Source organism: Pipra filicauda, unplaced genomic scaffold (genome assembly GCF_003945595.2).
Source record: "Pipra filicauda isolate LSUMZ 115617 unplaced genomic scaffold, ASM394559v2 scaffold233_size1220752_pilon, whole genome shotgun sequence".
Lineage (NCBI taxonomy): Eukaryota > Metazoa > Chordata > Aves > Passeriformes > Pipridae > Pipra > Pipra filicauda.
In genome coordinates, this window is record NW_024104347.1 from 701,916 (window position 1) to 720,860 (window position 18,945).

At 40.2% G+C, this 18,945-nt stretch overlaps 1 protein-coding gene across 1 annotated transcript in view; it reads left to right on the forward strand.

Annotated features, from left to right (window-relative positions):
* The window catches only part of EPDR1 (ependymin related 1), a 31,161-nt gene extending 22,338 nt beyond the window's left edge, over positions 1-8,823 (forward strand). Inside the window, exons 2-3 of the mRNA XM_027729065.2 lie at positions 3,374-3,582; positions 6,378-8,823. Coding sequence (XP_027584866.1) covers positions 3,374-3,582; positions 6,378-6,568 — 400 coding nt within the window. The 3' untranslated portion in view covers positions 6,569-8,823. The remainder of the gene's footprint in view (positions 1-3,373; positions 3,583-6,377) is intronic.
* The last annotated feature ends 10,122 nt before the right edge of the window (positions 8,824-18,945 follow it).

Sequence of the window (18,945 nt, forward strand, 5' to 3'; positions counted from 1 at the left end):
ACCAGTGAAATCTCAGGCACCTAAAGCAAAAAGAGGCAGTATACTTAGGACTTGGCTGTTAAAAAAAATTTTTTAAAAAAATTTTAAAAAATTATTATTTTAAAGTATTTTGCTTTAAAATTATAATTTTTATACTCATGCACAATTTGTTGTTCATTTTGGCTGGTTAATACTTCTCTTTATAAAGCAACAACAGAATGTTGTTAAACTCAGATCCTGTGTAATCTTAGATTTCTGTGCTTGCTATTTCCAGAACATAGAGCAATTATCTGTAAAACTTGGATGTGAGGTACACCTGGGTTGAACAAGGACAGTGTAAATCTTGCCCCTGCTTACCCAGGGCTGCAATGCACAGTGAGCAGAGCCACACTCTCTGCAGTTCTCATCTTGTGCCTGCCACATAGAGGCTGAGTTCATCCCAGCAGCATATCAAAGTACGTGACTGGTGTCTGTTACCTATATGTTCTGTCTAGCTCTCCCAGAACCAAAAATGTAGGTGGTGAAGCCTCTTACTCTGCGGAATATGTGCTAGAGACATGCTTGGAGATGAGTTTGGACCCTCCTTCTGCAAGTATTCAGGCCATCTGTCGAAGTTACAGTGGCTATTCCTGTGCTGGAAGTTAAATACATGCATTTGTCAGATCAAAGTTTGAACTACTGTTTCACTTCAGTAAAGGTGGCACATGTCCCTCATGCAATGATATCAATTCACAGGTTACAAAATTTAGAACAGAAGATATTTATTCCATGAAATAGTTTCTAAGGGAAAGCATAAGGAAAAAGAAAACATAACAAAATATTGTTAAAAATGAGAGTAAAATTTCTGTGTGAATTAAGTGTTAAGTAAGGATTTTAGAAGAAATATAATAGTTTAATTTTTATTCCCAGTAGTTTGCAATGCTTTTCTAATACATTGGATCTTTTGTTTGTTCACAAAATGACTGTATTATCACTCAGGTACCTCAAACATGTTGATAGATTCCTCTGTAAGGCATTTCCCATCCCACTTTTATGAGAGCTATTGGGCAGTCAGCTGTAGAGTAGTTGAGTCATTAGAGTCTGGTTGAAAACCAGATTTATTTTTTTTTTTAATTGTTTTTGATTGTTCTTGTGAATATGTTCTCTGGACTAAATGTGATATAAAAGTTACATATGTCCCTATGTGGTCACAGGTTTAGGTTTCTGTGGAAATGGTTTATAAATATACTGAATTTTTCAGCAGTGTATCATGACTTTGGAAAGCTTGTCTTTGACTAAGAACATGGGAGGTGAGTTTAGGTTGGCATAACTTGTGACAGAAGTAGGAATATTTTAAGATATGGGCAGGAGAACAATTTACCATGAAGAAGCTAATATATAGTCTTGCAGTTTGTCAGCCTCTTTGTGTGAGTCTTGTTAATTTGGGGGAAGTTCCCAGTGACTGACTCCCTCAGAAAGTGGGATGAGCTACGTAACATGTTGTGCAAGGTCATTTGTGAGAGATGGGCCCCAGTTTACCTCATGTCAGCTTCCTTGTCCCCTTTTATTCTTCGTCACTGTTCAGTTTGGCTATTGCCATTTAGCCTGCCTATGTTTCGACACATGCTGGATAAATGATCTTATCAAGAAATTATGGGAATGTTGCTTAGATGCTTTTAACCATGCTTAGTCCCTTCTCATACTGCAGCCTTTAAATGCCACCGTGTCAGTGGTGGGCGAAGTGTTTCCTGTCTGATGCAATGGTGTAGTACAAAAATTAAAACCGTAAATTGTTTTGTTTTCATCCCTATGTTATATAAACTTTGCAACCTACCCAAAAGAATGCAAGGACTACAAAGAGAAACATGCAGGAGTTGAGAAATAGCACAGAGTAGGGTCCCATCTTGGTTTTGTGTATCATTTCTTCAATTACATGGATTATGCAATGTTCTCTACCAGCTTCCCATCCTGCTGACGGCACAGGATGAATAGTGTTAGGGGCTAGCATCAGGTTCGGGATGGAGAAGATGCCTGTGTCAAAAGACATCCAAGCCATTTTGTAGGAAATGGAGGCAGTGTTATTACCAAAGCAAGGAATTACAGATAGAGAGTATTACAGAGGGCAAGATGAAGCTACTCCCTTCCTTTTTTCTAGAGTCACTGCATAACAGTAGGTTGTAGCCAAATACTTGAGATGAAATATTCACAGAAAGCCTCTAATAATGAGTGCACATTTTTGGAGGGTTTGGAAAGTGACATCCATCAGTCCTTTGCAAAAGGTGCAGAACATGCATGAGGATGCTTTGAGATGTGCTTCAAACAACTTCTGATTGGTAATGCAAAGCACCCTGGAGAAGTTAGGCTTCCAGTGTTTCTAGTTGAGTATTCAAAATCAGCTGATACTTCTGATAATTTTGATTTCTTTTTCTCTCTGTTTTTGTCCCTATTTGGAAGGTAAGGATCATACTACGTCTTTTTCAAAGATATAGAAACAAAGCCACAGTGTTCATGGTAGACTGGACTACTATAAATACTAACTAGATGAAATTGTCCATGAAAACACTTATCATCTCTCCTCAGAGCATGGCCTGGTCCCTTCAGACTTGATAGAACATTGTTTTAAAGTCCTTGTTAGCTATCCATTTTGTTGACCTCACCTTCCGGCCTCTCAAGCTCATTGAGCTCCACACTTCTCCTTATCTCCACCTTACTTTTTTGTTCCTCTGCTTTCTCCTTTCACTGATTCTTGAGTCTGGTGGCTTCCAGAGAGAAACTGTGCCATTAGGAGGGAGAGCTTTTCAGTTCTGCCCTTGGGAGCATGTACTTCCCCCTTTACTGGCATGTTCCACTTAAGTGGAACATTGGTTGCCATGGAGGAGCATCTGTGAGGATGGCAGATACCACATCTAACCAGCACAGAAAAAGGCTCTATCACATGGAGAAGTGAATCTATCCAGCCTATGCAAGCAGATTTTTTCAACGGCTTCTAACTTAGCCAAATCTGGGCAACTTTTAATAAAAACCTTTCCCCTGCCAAAATTTTAAGTCCTTTCTCCGAAACATGGAGGCACTAGAGCTTTTTAATGAAACAGTTATTAAAAAACAAAACAAAACCTAGGAATAATAACATGTTTTTTCTCTCAGTTGTTCTCAGAAAAGTTGTTCTGTTGTTCTCAGAAATGGCTGAACCAGTTCAGCCTGACTTATTTATTTTGGAAAGAGTCAGCTGAGACAAACTTTCAGCATGGGAAATTTTAGCCCAACTGGTTAGCATTTCTCCAGGTTTGGCAAAGTTTTAATGCAAGTGAAAATGTTCTTATACTAAGAAGTCAAAGGCAAGCTTACATATCAGCAGAGCTCCTGCTTAGTATTGAAAAAGGCTATGTATATTAACTGATTTTCCTTAATGTTTCAGATTCTTTGAGTATATACTGCTCTACAAAGATGGAGTGATGTTTCAGATTGAACAAGTTACAAAGCTTTGCTCAAAGATTGCTCTGACAGAGCCATGGGATCCATATGATATTCCTGCCAATTCAACTTATGAAGATCAGTACTACATTGGGGGACCTGGAGATGAAATTATGGTACAGGAATGGTCTGACAGAAAACCAGCCAGGAAATGTATGTGCATGTTTTTGTTTTATCTTAATAATAATCAATATCACTGCTGCCCAGAGAAAAATAAAATTATTCCTGTTTCACCTCAGCTTTCCATATTTCTATAAAGTTTTCTGGAAGAAATAATAAAAATGCCCTGTGCACAGCATGTAATTTTATTAACAATGAATTTTATATAAGAAAATGTTCCATATCTCAGCAGGATTAATTATGTCCAAGGGACTTGATTGTACTGTAGTTCATATCATACAGATTTTGACATGGAACAGCACCATTTTATGTCTGAATCTGGCAGTCTGTATCCAAAATTTACCTAGAGAAGAATTGGTACTATAATTAGGGACACACACACTCAAACTAGAGCCTGCATAATAGAAACAAAGTAGGTGTCAGTCACGTGGTTCTGCTACCATTGACATTCTTAATATGTGCCCAAATTTTCTTTTCCACTATACTAGTAAGAAATATCTGCTCTCAAGGCTTAGTTCTGCACTTGGCAGCTGAACACCTGCATCATAAAAGAAAGTAAGCTGAATTTTCCAGGGTATGGTATGTTAGGTTTTGAACCCATAGCAATTTGTTAGCACATTGGTTTCAATTCATCTATGGTTTATTGATGACCCAGACAACTATAAAAATAATTTTAAAACCCCCATGAAAAATATATTCCGCTATTCAACTAATGCAATACTTATGGTTATAGATGTCTAATATATAGGCTAGTTACAAAGCTGAGCATTTAGCCAGAGGAAAATATTTCTTTCTTGAATAAAAGTAGAAAAAATGAAGTAGAGAATGAAGGATAAGATCGTTAGACCTTTGTAACTCAGTCGACATATTCTCTGGTATTCCACAAGAGGCGAATTATCACTTACTCCAAGAGTTTTTATTTTTCAGATCTGATATTTTTGGATCTTTTATGGAACTTAGTATGCGGATACATTCAGTAATTAGGTGTGATTTTTTTATCCTGTATTATTTTGTATCTCCAGTGCTTTTCTGTATGATAATTCATCAAAATGAAGTTGTCTATCCACCTTTTAGCTACTATTGGCTTGGATTTTATATTTCTGTTTAAATTATAAAGGTTTCAGGGGAGATATAGGCTGCCTTGGTAGCATCATATTTTACCATGATTTTTTTATTCAAAATTTTGATAGAAGACTCATTGAATAAAAGATTAACCCATTTTTGTATACTCAAAACCAGATTCATTGAGGTCAGAAAGTTTTTTGGTATATTAACATGCTCCAGAGAGGTATGTTCAAATTTTGCTCAGCTTGCCACCCTTTCTTTAGATACTCTATGTGTGTTTCATGTCCCAGCTTTTCTATTTCTAGTAATGTGACTGTGGTACAGCATATGACACAATACTGGAAGGACAGAAAATAAGTGTGTCATTGCTGCTGAGTGAGAGAAAATAAGCTTCCTTGGGACTAGAAAAATTTGTTCCACACATCCCTCAGAGGAACTGATTTATGATCATAGTAGGTAATTTTAACATCATCAGTTTCTAATAAGGGATCTGAAATGCATAAAACAACAAGATGAAGTGAAGTATGATGGAAGGGCTGAAGAGTGATCACAGATAATGTGGGTGGGATTAATAAAAGAGATATAAAAGTGAAGGGTACTTGAAGGAAGCCACCTCAACAATATTGCTGCCACTACCAAAATAACATAGTGGTGAAAGTAGAGGTGATGGCAGAGAACAAGGGGGAAAGATAACAAGGGAACACCTCTGAGATTAACACTTCATGAAATTCAACTGAAGTCAAAAAAGGGACAGACTTGCTACATCACACACCTGGAGGAGATCAGCATTGAGTGTAGTCTTGAAATAACTATTGCACCATAGAGTGTTTGAAAAGAATAGGAATTTTAAAAAATAATAATGACAATCTCAATAGACAATGTTAAACCACAGGAGTGAGTTAAAAGAAGAGATTGAGGCACTGGAGTTGTATTTGGAAATGTTCCTCTTCTAATGAGACAAACCCTCTATGCTTGAGACAGATGGAAAAAACTGAAAGTCTAATTTATTCAGATTAAAATTGTGCTGAGTATCATCAATGTGAGATTATAGGGGACCAACAATTGTAGAAGCAGGCTGTCAGTTCTGGTGCAGAGAAGTCCCCAGTACAGCAGAGGACAAATGCTTCCTTAGGTAGGTGAGTGCAGAACTTCCTGTGCATGGGAAGGAATCAGGTGTCCTACACAGTTGGGGGAACTAAGTGTTTTAGAGTGTCAAAGGCTGTGTTGAAAGCCACTGTGAAATAGACTATGGGTTTTCAATAATCACACTTTTCAGCTTGTCAGAAGAAGAGTATAAGGTGAAAGGTTGCAGCGCTACCCAACCTGATGGCACTAAAATTTGCTTCCTGGATAAAGAAAGCATTTCGTTACTTCACTAGTGAAGTAAGTAACTGCTGACATGAAAGGGGCATCAGAAGTGAGAGAAATCAGACTTGCACAGAACATAACTAAATTTGGAACTAAACAAAAGAGTCCTTCAGTAGAGGTATACTTGAAAGGTGACATACTGATGCCATGATGTTTTCATGATTTGAAATGTGCTTGGCACCAACATATTCAGGTTTGAGATCATTGCGGTGTCCAAATTACACCAGTTTTGTAGCCTTTGGTGCATGGTATTGCCATGCATAGGGATGGAACTATGGGCAGTTCCAGCCTATAGACCTGGCTTCAGGAGTGGCCTTTTTTTTTTGATTGACATCATCATGACACATGAGCTCATTCCTGTCACCTAAAGCAGTCACATTTCTGTTTTATTGCAGTGGAATCGTGGGTCGGCGTTTACACCGTCAAAGACTGTTACCCAGTACAGGAAACCTACACGAAGAAATACAAGGTGACATCCTCCACTCGCTTCTTTGATATACACCCGGGCATTGCTGACCCCTCGGTGTTTACCCCACCGAGCACTTGCCAGACAGCCCAGCTGACAAGGATGAAAGATGAATGCTGATTATGGACACTGGCTGACCTGGGCAAACACATATTAGCCGAGCTAATAGCTGACTGTTAGCTAATAGTCAGCTGCCAATGTCTAACCTGATTGTTCAAGCTAATTGTTGTTCTTTTGGGAATTTGTAAGTTTTCACTTGAAAGAGAACATAAACATACAACTAAGTGAAATATATAACTCAAAAAATCTCTTTCAATCACATTAATCTATTCAGTGATGCACTTGCAGTATTATATAGCTACCACTAAGATAATATTTCTAGGTACTATTTATTTAAGCTGTAGTTGATTTTCCTTTTGCAAAGGTTTCGTTATTTATTTTTTCAAGAGAACAAAGAATAAGCAGACTGCAATACAGATAACGTCTAGAAGGAAAAGTTGGATGTTATTGTCACTTCTGGGGACTTGAGGGGAAACATGAGCTGAGTTAAACCTCATCCCTAAGTGAAAAATACTGTTTTAAACAATATACATCAAATTTTGGAAACTTATTCTTTTGGTTTTAGTTTGCTTTGTGTTCTGTTTGTTCGGTTTGGTTTTTTTCTTTCTACTCTTCAGGAATCTGGTAGTCTAATTTTCAAGCTTATTTTTGTTCTTTCTAAAAAGAAACTGGAGCAGCTTTATTCATGTAATTCTAGCTGACATGCAAAAAATACTTTTCTGTTTCTTGGGACAATGGTGTGAAAGGAAGGGAAGGAGGGAGGGGTACACCTCCAAAACCAGTAAGCCAAAGTTTTCATTCATTTACTACATTTTTGGGGAAGGGTTCCGGTAGGACGCGATGAGATATTTTTCATTCACATTTTGCTTCAGCACTCACTTTTCAAGACAATACTAGCTTTGACATATGCAAAGAGATTAAAAGGTATTGTACTGTAAATGACTTTAATATTTTGTAGCTGTTTTCAAAAGTCTTTCTTCAGAGTGTAGAAACACCTTTATAATTCCAGGTAGATGTGAAAAAAAGGCCGTTCTTAGTGCATAGTTAGTAAAGGCAAAATCATATTTCACACAGTGCCTGGTGGTCCAGATGGAGTGAAAGACAGAGGTGTGTGACCTGCGTAGGGAGGTGGGAGAGAGGAATGGGAGGGAGAGCTTTTAGATGACCTCTGTGCAGTGTGGCAGCAAGGCGCTGCAATCTGAATGGAATGACAATCTTGCTTTCTTTTGCATCCACTACATTGATGCCTGCTTTGTTTGCTGTTTCATCAGCATCTAAAATCTTATTATCTCCACATCCTTTTCTGGTGGAAAGAGTGAAAGTTTCATTAAGCGCAACTAACCAAAAAAGTACAGGAGGCACACATATTTTGCATTAGAAAATTCAAACCAAACCTTCATGCCCCTTCAGGCTTCCAGAAGTGTGGAATAGTGATGAGTTTTGCACTTTTACCAAATGAAATTAATTGGTTTATTCTGTAAGGCATGCATTTTATTTATTATTTGCGAATAAGTTTAAAGACAGATTCTTGTCCTCTTATACATTTTGGGTCTTTGCTCCAGAAGTTCTCTGGCTGTAGACAGTGCAACACTGGGAAGTTCAATATCTCTGAAAGAGAGATGCTGGGCTGGCTTTTGGTGCTTCATATGGTCATAGCTTTTTGTGCGTAAGCAAGTGGGACAGTGGTTATTTTACTTTCAGAGTTGTGGTCAGAATGGCATTTTAGTTTGCCCTGTGCCTAATGAAAGCATATATACATATCGGTTGAAATTTAGCTAGTTCATTAAAAAATTTCTCTTGTACAGGGCCAGTTCACTGAAACACGCTTGTGGAAAGAAGGATTGGATTTCCTTGAATTTAGAGTGCATTTATTCTGTACTCGCCTTCTGTATTTTTTGTGTCAACCTAAACGCTAACTGCATATTGTTCTCATTAGGACAATGATTAACATGCATTTCTTAATATGTGTCTTGTTAGAATCTGGAAAATATAATAAATCCAGCTAGCAAACATGAAGTTGTGGTACTGTATCCTTTTGGATGGCTTTGTTGCGGTTGAGCAGATAGCTGGGTAATCCGAGTGTTTGTATTATGTTTTGCTGACAGTGATGTAATTTCTAGCAATAACATTACATGTTCCTTTAAATATAAATTTGCAAAATTCTGGTACTCGAAAGTGCTTTAAAAATTTTGCTGTGACATACAGGGCAATTTTATATGCCTAAATATGTACCTCTAAAACAATGCTGTTGTCTTCATGTTTATGCTCTACGCATTCAATAAAGAGAGTTGTCAAAGAGATGTCAAACAACAAAATTTAGGATTACGTATTTTAAATTAGCCACAGACTGAATATGAAGGACAACATGCGTATGCCTGGTTTGTTATCTTTGTTATGATTTGCTTTGGTTTGTTGTCATATACCACAAGAGACATTTTGTCTTTATGCGACTATGCCAATGACTCAATAGGAATGAGGATAAAAGGAATTTAAGGTAGCTGTATAGTATGCTGCCATAATTGAGTAAAAATGGGGGTTTCATATGTCTGATAGTCTGGGAAATTTGTTTATCGTAGTTATTTGGTGGAAAATTAATAATAAATTGGTATGTACATGAGTTAGATTGTATTCTGCGGGATAACAGTGACAGAAACTGGGAGCTGGATAGCCTCTGAGACAAAGCTGATTTTGTGAGATTTCCAGTGTTTCCTGGTTTCAGCTGGGCCAGAAATAGTGCAAACAGAGATCTGTCTGCCATATTTTTATGTTTCTGCTTGGAGGCTTTGCTGAAAGCAGGATGTGTAGAAACACAGCATTGTTTTATTTAGAGTTAACCAAACATTCCTGAACCTCAGAGAAGGGTTTAGTTTGAGTTTGGGGAGGAGATCTGTGCATTTGGTTCCGTTCCTATTTTAACAGTTTGCTTAAACTCAAGTATTAGGGACATATTTTGCTGCTTGAAGCCATGCTGCACACCATGGAAGGGCTGCCATTTACCAGGGCATGCCAACTTTTATGAAGAATGTAGGAAGAAACAAGATAATCCATAGTCAAAGTAAGTTTTAGTCAAGAAATCTCTGAACAATACAGTATTCTCATTTTGGACAATTAGTCTGTTTCTCACCTCGAAGTTCATTTCATTCTAGTGTTCACACTTACTCCTTGTAATCTCACATGTCTTTTCCCACCACCCCTTACTTCCTAATGTCAGTGAAGTCCACTTCCAAAACAGTGTTTACCACCCTCACTTGCATGTTTTTCAGCAGGAGTTCAGCACCTAAATACCTGATGGATCTGAGCTGGACTTGATCTCTTTAATTTTGCCAGCTGTCCCATGTCAAGTTCAAGTTCAAGAGTCACATCCATAACCAAATATGAGCAAGATATGCTGAACTATGTGTAGGTGTCCAACAGAAAGACCAGCGTTGGCTCAGGTGCAATTTCTGGTGTCCCAAAATACCAGTTGATGAGAAGTTTCCACAAGGCTGTTGCATCACATCCTGTATTTCCTGTATCCTTGGCCACAAACTGGTGCTGGAGGCAAACTGCAGGACATTCCCACATGACAGAAAGGCACATCAGGAGATCATCAACTAGTTGCTTTCTCCCTAGCCATGAGGAGTAAAGATTTCAAAAGAGCACCCACACAAATAGACAGAGGTCCCTGACTGTAAAGATCCAGAGGTCTCCATCAGCTACCTTTCCAGGAGGCTGAATGTCCAGCATGGACTCAGACACACAGATTCAATCTCCACATCTGCACTCAGGCGTAGGAACAAATGAAGCAAGCTTGGAAGGCTTTTTAAACACTTCTGAGCATTTACTGTTTGGTAAGGGGAGAGGAAGAAAAGGTTATGATCCAATTGGCAATCCCAGAAAACGGTCAGAAATGTGGGATAAGAATGATGAGATGCTACTAAGAAGATGTTAGAGTAAATTTCCAAACACTAATTTGAGAGCTTACTGGTTTAACACTCTCCAGGGTAAGATCCATGTACTTTGATATGGCTGTTTCAGCAAAGAGCCTGAAACTGCATACTGAATTAAATGATGCACATAGTTACAGTATGATATTTTGTTTGAAACAAAGACAAATAGCCCAGCAGTGCACATTTTGCAGGCATGAGTGTGTGACTGATGACCTGCCTGTTTACCTACAGGAGTATATGTGCCTTTAAAAGGATGCTGCCTGCTGCTTCTGAACACTGAAAAATGACTCTTCTCACCACTGTCCACGGGAACCTGCTTCAGACTTCTTTCTTTCCTGCTCTGCAAAGTGGGAACAGTAATTCTGCTTTCCACCTGCTCTTGCCTTCCTGACTGTGTTGGCTCTGGGCCAACATCACTGCCTCAGCCAGTGGAGCCCACAGAGGCCTGGAGGCATTGGTGCAGTAGCACAGATGTCATGGAGGGTTCCCAGCCTTTGCCTTACCAATGTGTAATAAAATTACATCTGAGTGTTACACGTCTGGGGTTGCTCTTTGCACCCCTGCATGCTCACTCCATGCGTGGGGGTGTTGCTCATGCACTCAGCACCTGCCCGTCACCATTTACTGGGCTCAGCTCGGGCTTTGTTGACGCCAGGCAAAGGGACTCGTGAGCAAAAGGAAAGGAGAAGAAATGAAAGGAAAGCTTGCTGAGCTCACCCCGCTCCCCGCTAAGGTTTTTCCCACGCTTGGCCAGCACTGATAAACAGCTTTGACATTCCTAAAACAGCAGCAGCTGAGTTGCCAGCTCTACACCACAGCCCGTGTCATGCTGAAGGAGAGGGTAGGGTTTCACCCTCTGCACTAAAATTATCCTTCAGGCCAGGCCACCACCTTAGTTTTGGTTTTGGTGGAGAACACATGCTTGCTCCCATCATCCCTGCCACTGCCATCCCAGCCTGGCTGGCAGGGGTTTGTGCTCATGCCACCTGTCCCAGTCCATCAGTCTGTGACAGCCCCCCCGGTTGGTCAGACAATGCTCTTTAGCCTGTCCCCACTGTCCTGTCTTCATTCCCCACTTCCCAGTTCAAGCAAGGGTCTGTCAGGGACCTCACTGTATCCACACACAGGCCTGACAGGTCTTTTTCCTGTAGGGCTTTCAAAGAGGTGAGAAAAGCTCTTCCTATCTTCCCACTGCTGTGCTATTTTGAAATTAATTTTTTATGTGGTTTTTTCAGCTGTTTCCTTTCTTCTTTATATGAAAGCTACCTCTGTTAATTTTAGGGGAAGGGGGGACAATTTATCATATGGATGCTGAACTTGGGGGGTTTTTTAGCACCCTATTGGCACCAGGTAGCAGCCCTTGCTTATTGTTGCAATATCTCGGTGACTTGTATAATGAAGGACATTATTGATGCTCATAGAAGCTTGCACTGGTAAGAGCACAGGAGGTGAAATGCTGAGAGTAATGATGAGTGACAACACAGATACTCTTACTGGTGGCCCAAGTGACTACCAAATATGATGACAGTGTTAAAACTCTGGGCTCTGGAGAGGCTGTAGACACTTCATCATCATCACCCAAGAAATACACCACACCTCTCCAAAGGAAATGGGGAGATATGCTGGGCAGCCCACACTGCTGTTACTTTATTAAAGTAAAATCCTGTAATAAATCCTGTATGCATGACCATAGCTCATTCTCAAGCAGTTGCTTTATAGAAGGGTGGAAAAACAGATGTTTTCACCCAGCATTCTTCTACAGACATTCTGTAAAACTTAGTTATTTTCAGAAAATCTTTTGGATTAAAGAAATAGTACTGATGCCTAAAATGAAAGAAAAGAACTTTCTGGGCAATATTAATATAGATAAAATAAAGAGCAGGTCTTCAATTAAAGTGCTTTAGGCATACTAAATACATAAGTGCACCACACAGCATAGGGCTCCTACAATTTTATAACACTAATTGATTATTATATCTAATGGATACATCCAACCCAAGAATTGTCTTGCCCCAGAACCCCTCAGGTCTGCCCCTTGGCACGCCTCCCTGGAATTGAGTCGGAGGTCTCAAGACCCCTTCCTTCACCATTATCATCTTCAGCATCACATGCCTTCTTTGGAGCTTCTCCAAGGTTTCCAGGCCTTCTAGATTGCTTTGACTACAATGATGTCTTATTTTGTCCTTCTAGGTATATGTCCCAGACAAGATGTACTCATTAAAACATTTTTCCTTGAAAATTACATTAAACAAAATTTTAAGAATTTCAAGAATTTGACACAAAGTATGAGAAAAGAGGGTTTGCTAACTGTTAACTGCTATTTTAAAATGTTAGAAACTGTACGGCTATATTAAAAATCTGTATGCTACAAATCTTAAGAATTGATATGTAGAAAGTTCCAAATATTTGTAGTGAAACAAAATCTGTATCTATAAAGCAATCTTTAGCTTTAATATAAAGTTTTTCAGCCTTCGAACTTCTACTTTAAAGCAATAAATAATGCAGCCTTTCAGAAGGACTGAACTCTGAATAACTACATTGATTGGTATTCAGCTTTGAAAGAAGATGCTTCTGTTGAAGACTTCAATGGGAGTTCTTGCCTAAAGCTGGCTACTTTTCCAGCCATACCAATTGAGCTAATGAAAGATATTGCCTCTTCCTGCAACCTCTGTCCTGTCAAAGGCATGGTGTTTCTTTACTAGTGCATAGGCTCAGTACTCTGCAGATTTCCGAAGAAAAATGATGCTTTATGCCAGCACAGGATCTTTCTTTTTTGTAGTCAAAAGTGGTTACTTGAACACAGAGCAACACGTAGTATTCCTTACCATGGGACAAATCTTACCCAAATTGAAGACATTTTTTCCTGTTTCCAGCCTACTGGGACATCCTAGACTGGAAATCTCATTCAAAAATGTGTAAGGTTCATGCTCCATGCAGGTGAGAATGGAAGAAAAACAGCAGTGAAAGAGCAAGGTGAAAAAAGAACTGAGACAAAGCAAAATTGAAGTATGCCATCAGACTGGTAGCCCCAAAACCAGTCAACCACACCCCAAAGAAAAGAAGGGGGTAGGGGAAAGAAAGTAAGAAGATGGAGAAGCATCTTTGCATGCCTCTTCTCAACATGTTTTATGGATTTATAGAAAAGACATGGCAGACAAATCCAAATTAAAAGGTTTCTAAACATCAGCATTTCTTTTCAGGCAATACACATCCCTGAAAGACCTGGCCAGTCCGACAGAGCACCCATGGGGTTTGTTCACAGGACACTGTTCACTCAGTGCCTAATGGCCCTGTGCACGGCTTTTGGGTGCCCTGCAGAAGGAAGGAGGCCTTGGGTGGACTTGACCTTTCAGGCTTAACGCAAGGAAGTATCAAACATTTGCATCTCCCGCTGGAGTAGATAGATTAAGCATGAAATAATCTCTAGCTGGTGGAAAGAAACAGTCGGCACTTATGGCCCTGTTCTTTTATTTCCAAGAAAAGTTTTCCTAACTGAGCTGCTGAATTTGGACATTGGAAGCACCCAGCTCCCTTCCATTTAATTTCCACGTTGTGCTAGCTCACACTGCCAAAATGATATTGCCCTTAGTATTATTTTTCCATCAGTCTTACTCTTACAGATGTGGATGAAAAGGACTGATGGTCCCTCTGGGAAACATTAGGAGAAGTAATCAGAAGGAGAAGTCCAGAACAAAGAAAGGCAGGACATGTTCCTATCCACCTGTTGTCTTTCCCATCACCGAGCCACCCGAGCTGGATTTGTGAAATCGACAGTCACAAAAATTAAGCCACAGGAAGCAAAGCACTGTGCTTCAAAGACTGGGACTAATTTTGCCTATATTAGAGCAGTGCTAGCATGATGTCAGACATGTTGTTCACTAACAAAATCTCCCTCTCCAGAGGATCTTTTTAAACAGCAGAAGGAAATGTTGTATATTACCTCCACAGTGAAACATGCCCCTGCCAGCCAAAAGCACCAGGCAAGGGCAGCCAAGCACAATATATCTTTAAAGCTTCCTCCTTTATTTCTACAGCAGCTGCCTGAAACATGGCTGGGACAGAGCCGTAGAGGAGGGAGACATAGGTGGTATGTGTTTGGTCAGGTGTCTTGAGTGCTGAACTTTGGGCCGTCTGAACCTGAGGGTGTGAGCAGAATCACTGCACTTGAGTGCTGTAAACAGCGCTTGCTTTGTACCAAAAATTTTGGCATTAAAGTGCCCTGCTAGGTAACAGCAGGTCATAGGAAAATGTTTGGGATAAGATATAAGCCTCAGATCAGTCCATTGATAGCCAGAGTTAAAAACAAAAATAAAAGAAAAAAGCCAAGTGACACCTGCACTTCCAAAAAAATTTCCATCTATAGTGGTTAAAGGATGTGACTATTTTTTTATATTAATGTGGCACTCAGTGCTAGTTATATAGAAGTTGTTACTTCCAGTCTGGATTGTTGCTAGGTACAGCACAGTATGGGAATGCATTTTGTACAGCCAAAGCTAATTGTTTCAGGATGTGCTAGTTCGGCATCCATTTGCATGTGGCCACTGTCAGAAGGCCCTGAGATGGCTCCAGGCTGAGGGAGAATAGAGATTAGACATCTCCTGGGAGGCATGACCAACCTGTGGAACGAGGAGGCATGTCTCACTCACATGCTCAGCAAATAGCCTATCATCAGTTTTGGGATCAGGAAGGAATTTTCCCCTGAGACAGACTGGCACAGTTTCACAGGAGTTTTTTGCCTTCCTCTGCAGCATCAAGCATGACCACTGGTCAGGTCTCCTCCAGTCCCTTTTGGCTAGATTGCTGTCTGCTAGTCATCCACCACGATGGTAGCCCTCATGCCCCACATCTGGGGAAAGGCAACTTTCTAGGCTCCCAGGGTTGGCCCTATGGGTGGCCCCCAGGGATTGCTTCTTGTTCTCTGTGGCGCTGAGCACAGCCCCCCGTCAGCTTGGTTCTTGCATGCTGCACTTGTGCCTCCAAGGCACCACTCATGCCCTGGCTCTCTCTGGCTCTCTGGCCCATTGCAAACACGGAGCAGGAATGAGCTCTGCTCTTCTCCTGGCTCTGTTTCCCCAGGGGTTCTTGCTTCTGCAAAACAGCCTGTGCTTGGAAGGGCTCCAGGCTTCCAGCCCCATGAGAAGCTGCCACTTTTCAGCTATCCCTGTGGGCAATACAAGCTCCAGGCAGGCATGAGAGTGAGTTTCATGCATCACTACTCAAGAAGCACAGTAAGTTTTGGAAGGCAAAAATTGTGCCTCATAAGTATGTCATCGAGATGTGTCATAATTTGGAAAATAGCATGAGTCTCTCTTTCTTTTGTGTGTGACTGTTACTGACCCTCATTCTTGTCTTCAGGAAACAGGGACTGCTTGACCCGCATTCCTGCTGCCATATTATCTGAGATTTTGCATCCAAAGTGTTATATGACATTGGTTGCTGTTCTTTCTCCTCAGAGGCTAAAACCCAAAATAATTTAAAAACAGGGAAAAAAAGAATTTTAAACTAGGTGGGGGAACGTTTGGGGTTTGGGTTTTTTGCATGCCAGAATAAAAATTCATACATAAAAAATGCATCATCAAATAAGGAGAGAAAATCACATTCTTAAAACTTCTGAGATTTTTTTTCTAGAAAGCCTTCTTTGTGCATGAGTCAGCTATCTGCTTTCCTGTTTCTGGTAAAGCTTAATATTTTATAGATAATTTTTTGGTTTTTTTTTTTTAATATCAGTAACGTATTTTCAGGATTATTGCATAATCTGTAGGTTAACCCAGTGTCTGTCTCTGATTTAAAGGATACTGGGTTCACCTGGCACCCCTTCTTTCGGCTCCAGGCAATCCCATTGTTTGGGTTATTCTGTATGTCGGGCTTCAGGAAGGATATGTGGTCAAAATAAATATGTCCTATGAAGAAATGGTGCTTACAGACCAGCATGTTCATTCTCTGCAGAGCCTGGGTGAAGGACTCTTACCAGGAAGATGAACATAATTAGAGATTAGACTAACAGGTCTGTAGTTTCCTGAGTGTTGCGTCATGCCCTTCTTGTAAATTGAAATAATGCTGTCTTTTTGCAGTCAGTGGGAACTTCTATTGCATGAAAACACCTGGTTCCATCACCATGCTCGCTGAAGTAGCATAATGGCCTAACTGGACCGCAAAAAGGGAACTTGCAAATGCCTACAGTTCTTGTTCATTGGTTGTACTGGCAATGTACTTGTAATACAGCCTTCTGTGAAGAGCATCTGCACTACTGCATTATCTAATTTGTTTAGAAAACTAACAGCCAAAACTTTCTGTCAGTTTATGCAAGTATGGAGCCAAGGACAGTGGGAGATTATACCCAGAGAGTCCATTTTTTTATTTTGTTGACAGACAATGAGAGATTAGTCTCATCCTTTGCGTAGCATCAGATAACAGAAATAAAGTATTCAGCTTCAGACAGACTTTCAGCTGCTTTTTTTTTGCAAGTATGACAGGAAAGCAGACATCCCAGTAAACAATTTTCAAGATTGACACAGCAATGCTCAGTAACAGGAGCATCAAAGGCTCTGTAATCTGCAGCTGGGCATGAAGGAGCATCATGACAGAGTCTATCAAATATCTTTGATTCCGGGTTCAGTATGGCAATGATCTAGGCTCCTTTCTTGTTCATTGTTTAATGCATGTTTTTTAATTTCCTTTGTGAAATCTCTATATGGAAGACTGGAAAACTCTTAAGAAAACCTAGCATTAGAAATTTCTGCCGTTCTCAGAAGAGCACAGGCTTGTTGGCTCTATAGTCCTTAGTATTTTAAGTTATCTGCAGTAGCTGCAGAGCTTGGCTGCCACCCACTGAAGTTTAAGTTTATACTTTCCTGCCAAAAGTCCTTCCTTCTCTACCTACCCTGTGGCTGGTCTCTGCTCCAAGCTCTCTCATATCACTTTGTTTTTCCAGTTACTCCATCCTGCTGCTTCCATTTTTTGAGTATTGTAAAACACTCACAGGCATATTGTAAACATTCCTGCTATAGTACTAAAATGCTTGATCCCTTTTCAGATGGCAATTAATCACCCCTCACTCTTAGTGGCATATTATATTCAGGTGCATGTTATGCACATATGTGTAATAGAAGAATAACGTACCTAATTGCCACGTCATAAAAGCAGTAATCATTATTAATGTTGTTATTTACTGTTCATCTTACATGCAATTATTATAACACCAAATTTGGAAGTTTCCATCACTCCTATAATCACTATATTAAGTTTTTTCAGTCTTATTCATCTTTTCCTGTTCCTATAAGGCTTTATTTCAGTCTAACACTAAAAAGGGGTTGACATCTGCTCATGAAACTCGTTTTTATTTTGATGTTCCTTTGTAGCAAATCCTGACAAAGTTATCAGTGAGTGTGATGTTATGTATCATTGTATAAAACCTTAAAATACATTTATTGAAGAAAACTTTTCATTTGAACTCCTGCTACCCTGGTAGGGGTCTTCCTAATTTAAACATGGTCTCTCCAAGGAAGAAGTCTTTTTAGATGGTGTAAGCTCGTTCTTATTCTGTGTTCAGCTTTAGCATTGTTTCCACAGTATCTAAAGATGGACTGAATTTAAAAAGCAAGTGGAAGGCTAAATCACCAGGGAGATGGAAAAGAGTGTTTTCATGAGATGTTCGAAAATTACAGATAGCTGCCTTAGCCAGGTTTGGTGCTAGCAGTCAAGAAACTAAGCACTAATTTTATATTTTTAAACTGTATTAAAATGGGTTTATTTTTCAGTTGGAATCTGAATTACTCACGGCAATCAGGAGGTCCAAAAGACCTTGTGACAGATCTTTGTGCGTTGTAAACCGGTGGCAGTCCACAGTATCCAGTGGAGCTACTGTGGCTGACGCCGAGCAAGCTGCTGACTCTTATATACCATTTGCTGTCTATGAAATCCAGGAAAACAACCCTTTTGGAGATGAGGAGCTCCAAGGGCAATATCAGAGAGCTCCATGGCTCAGCCTGGCTCAATTTTGTCTCCATTTCCACTGACCTCAACAGTGGCATGATGATCAACCGCCTCTGGAACAGAATTTGAATCCACTCAACTTTACTGGTCTGTCTAAACAAGTACCCAAGGGAACATGTGACATGATACTGGTGAAGTGACCTCACAATGCCGAGTGCTGACATTGACCCCTCTCTGGCATGATGAAAGCAGGATGTTTTCACGTAAGCGGCAAACGAGCATTCCCTCGAATTTACTGTCGTTTCCTTGTCACCCTGCAAAGCACAGCAGACGCCAGCGCTCTCTGCAGTTGCATAAACACACACCGTCAAAGACCTGGAAGCCTCATGCTGGCACAGCACACGGGTGGCGCTTCTGTTCTTGTAATTAATGAACTGCTGGCAGAAGTCTGCTAGGATCTCAGCATCCCGTAAAGAGCACATGCCAGACCACGCAGAGGTGGCACTCACTGAGATTAAAGACTCGGCTGCAGTGAAAAAGAAAGCGGAAGCAAACGGCAGACTTCTGCCAATAAGT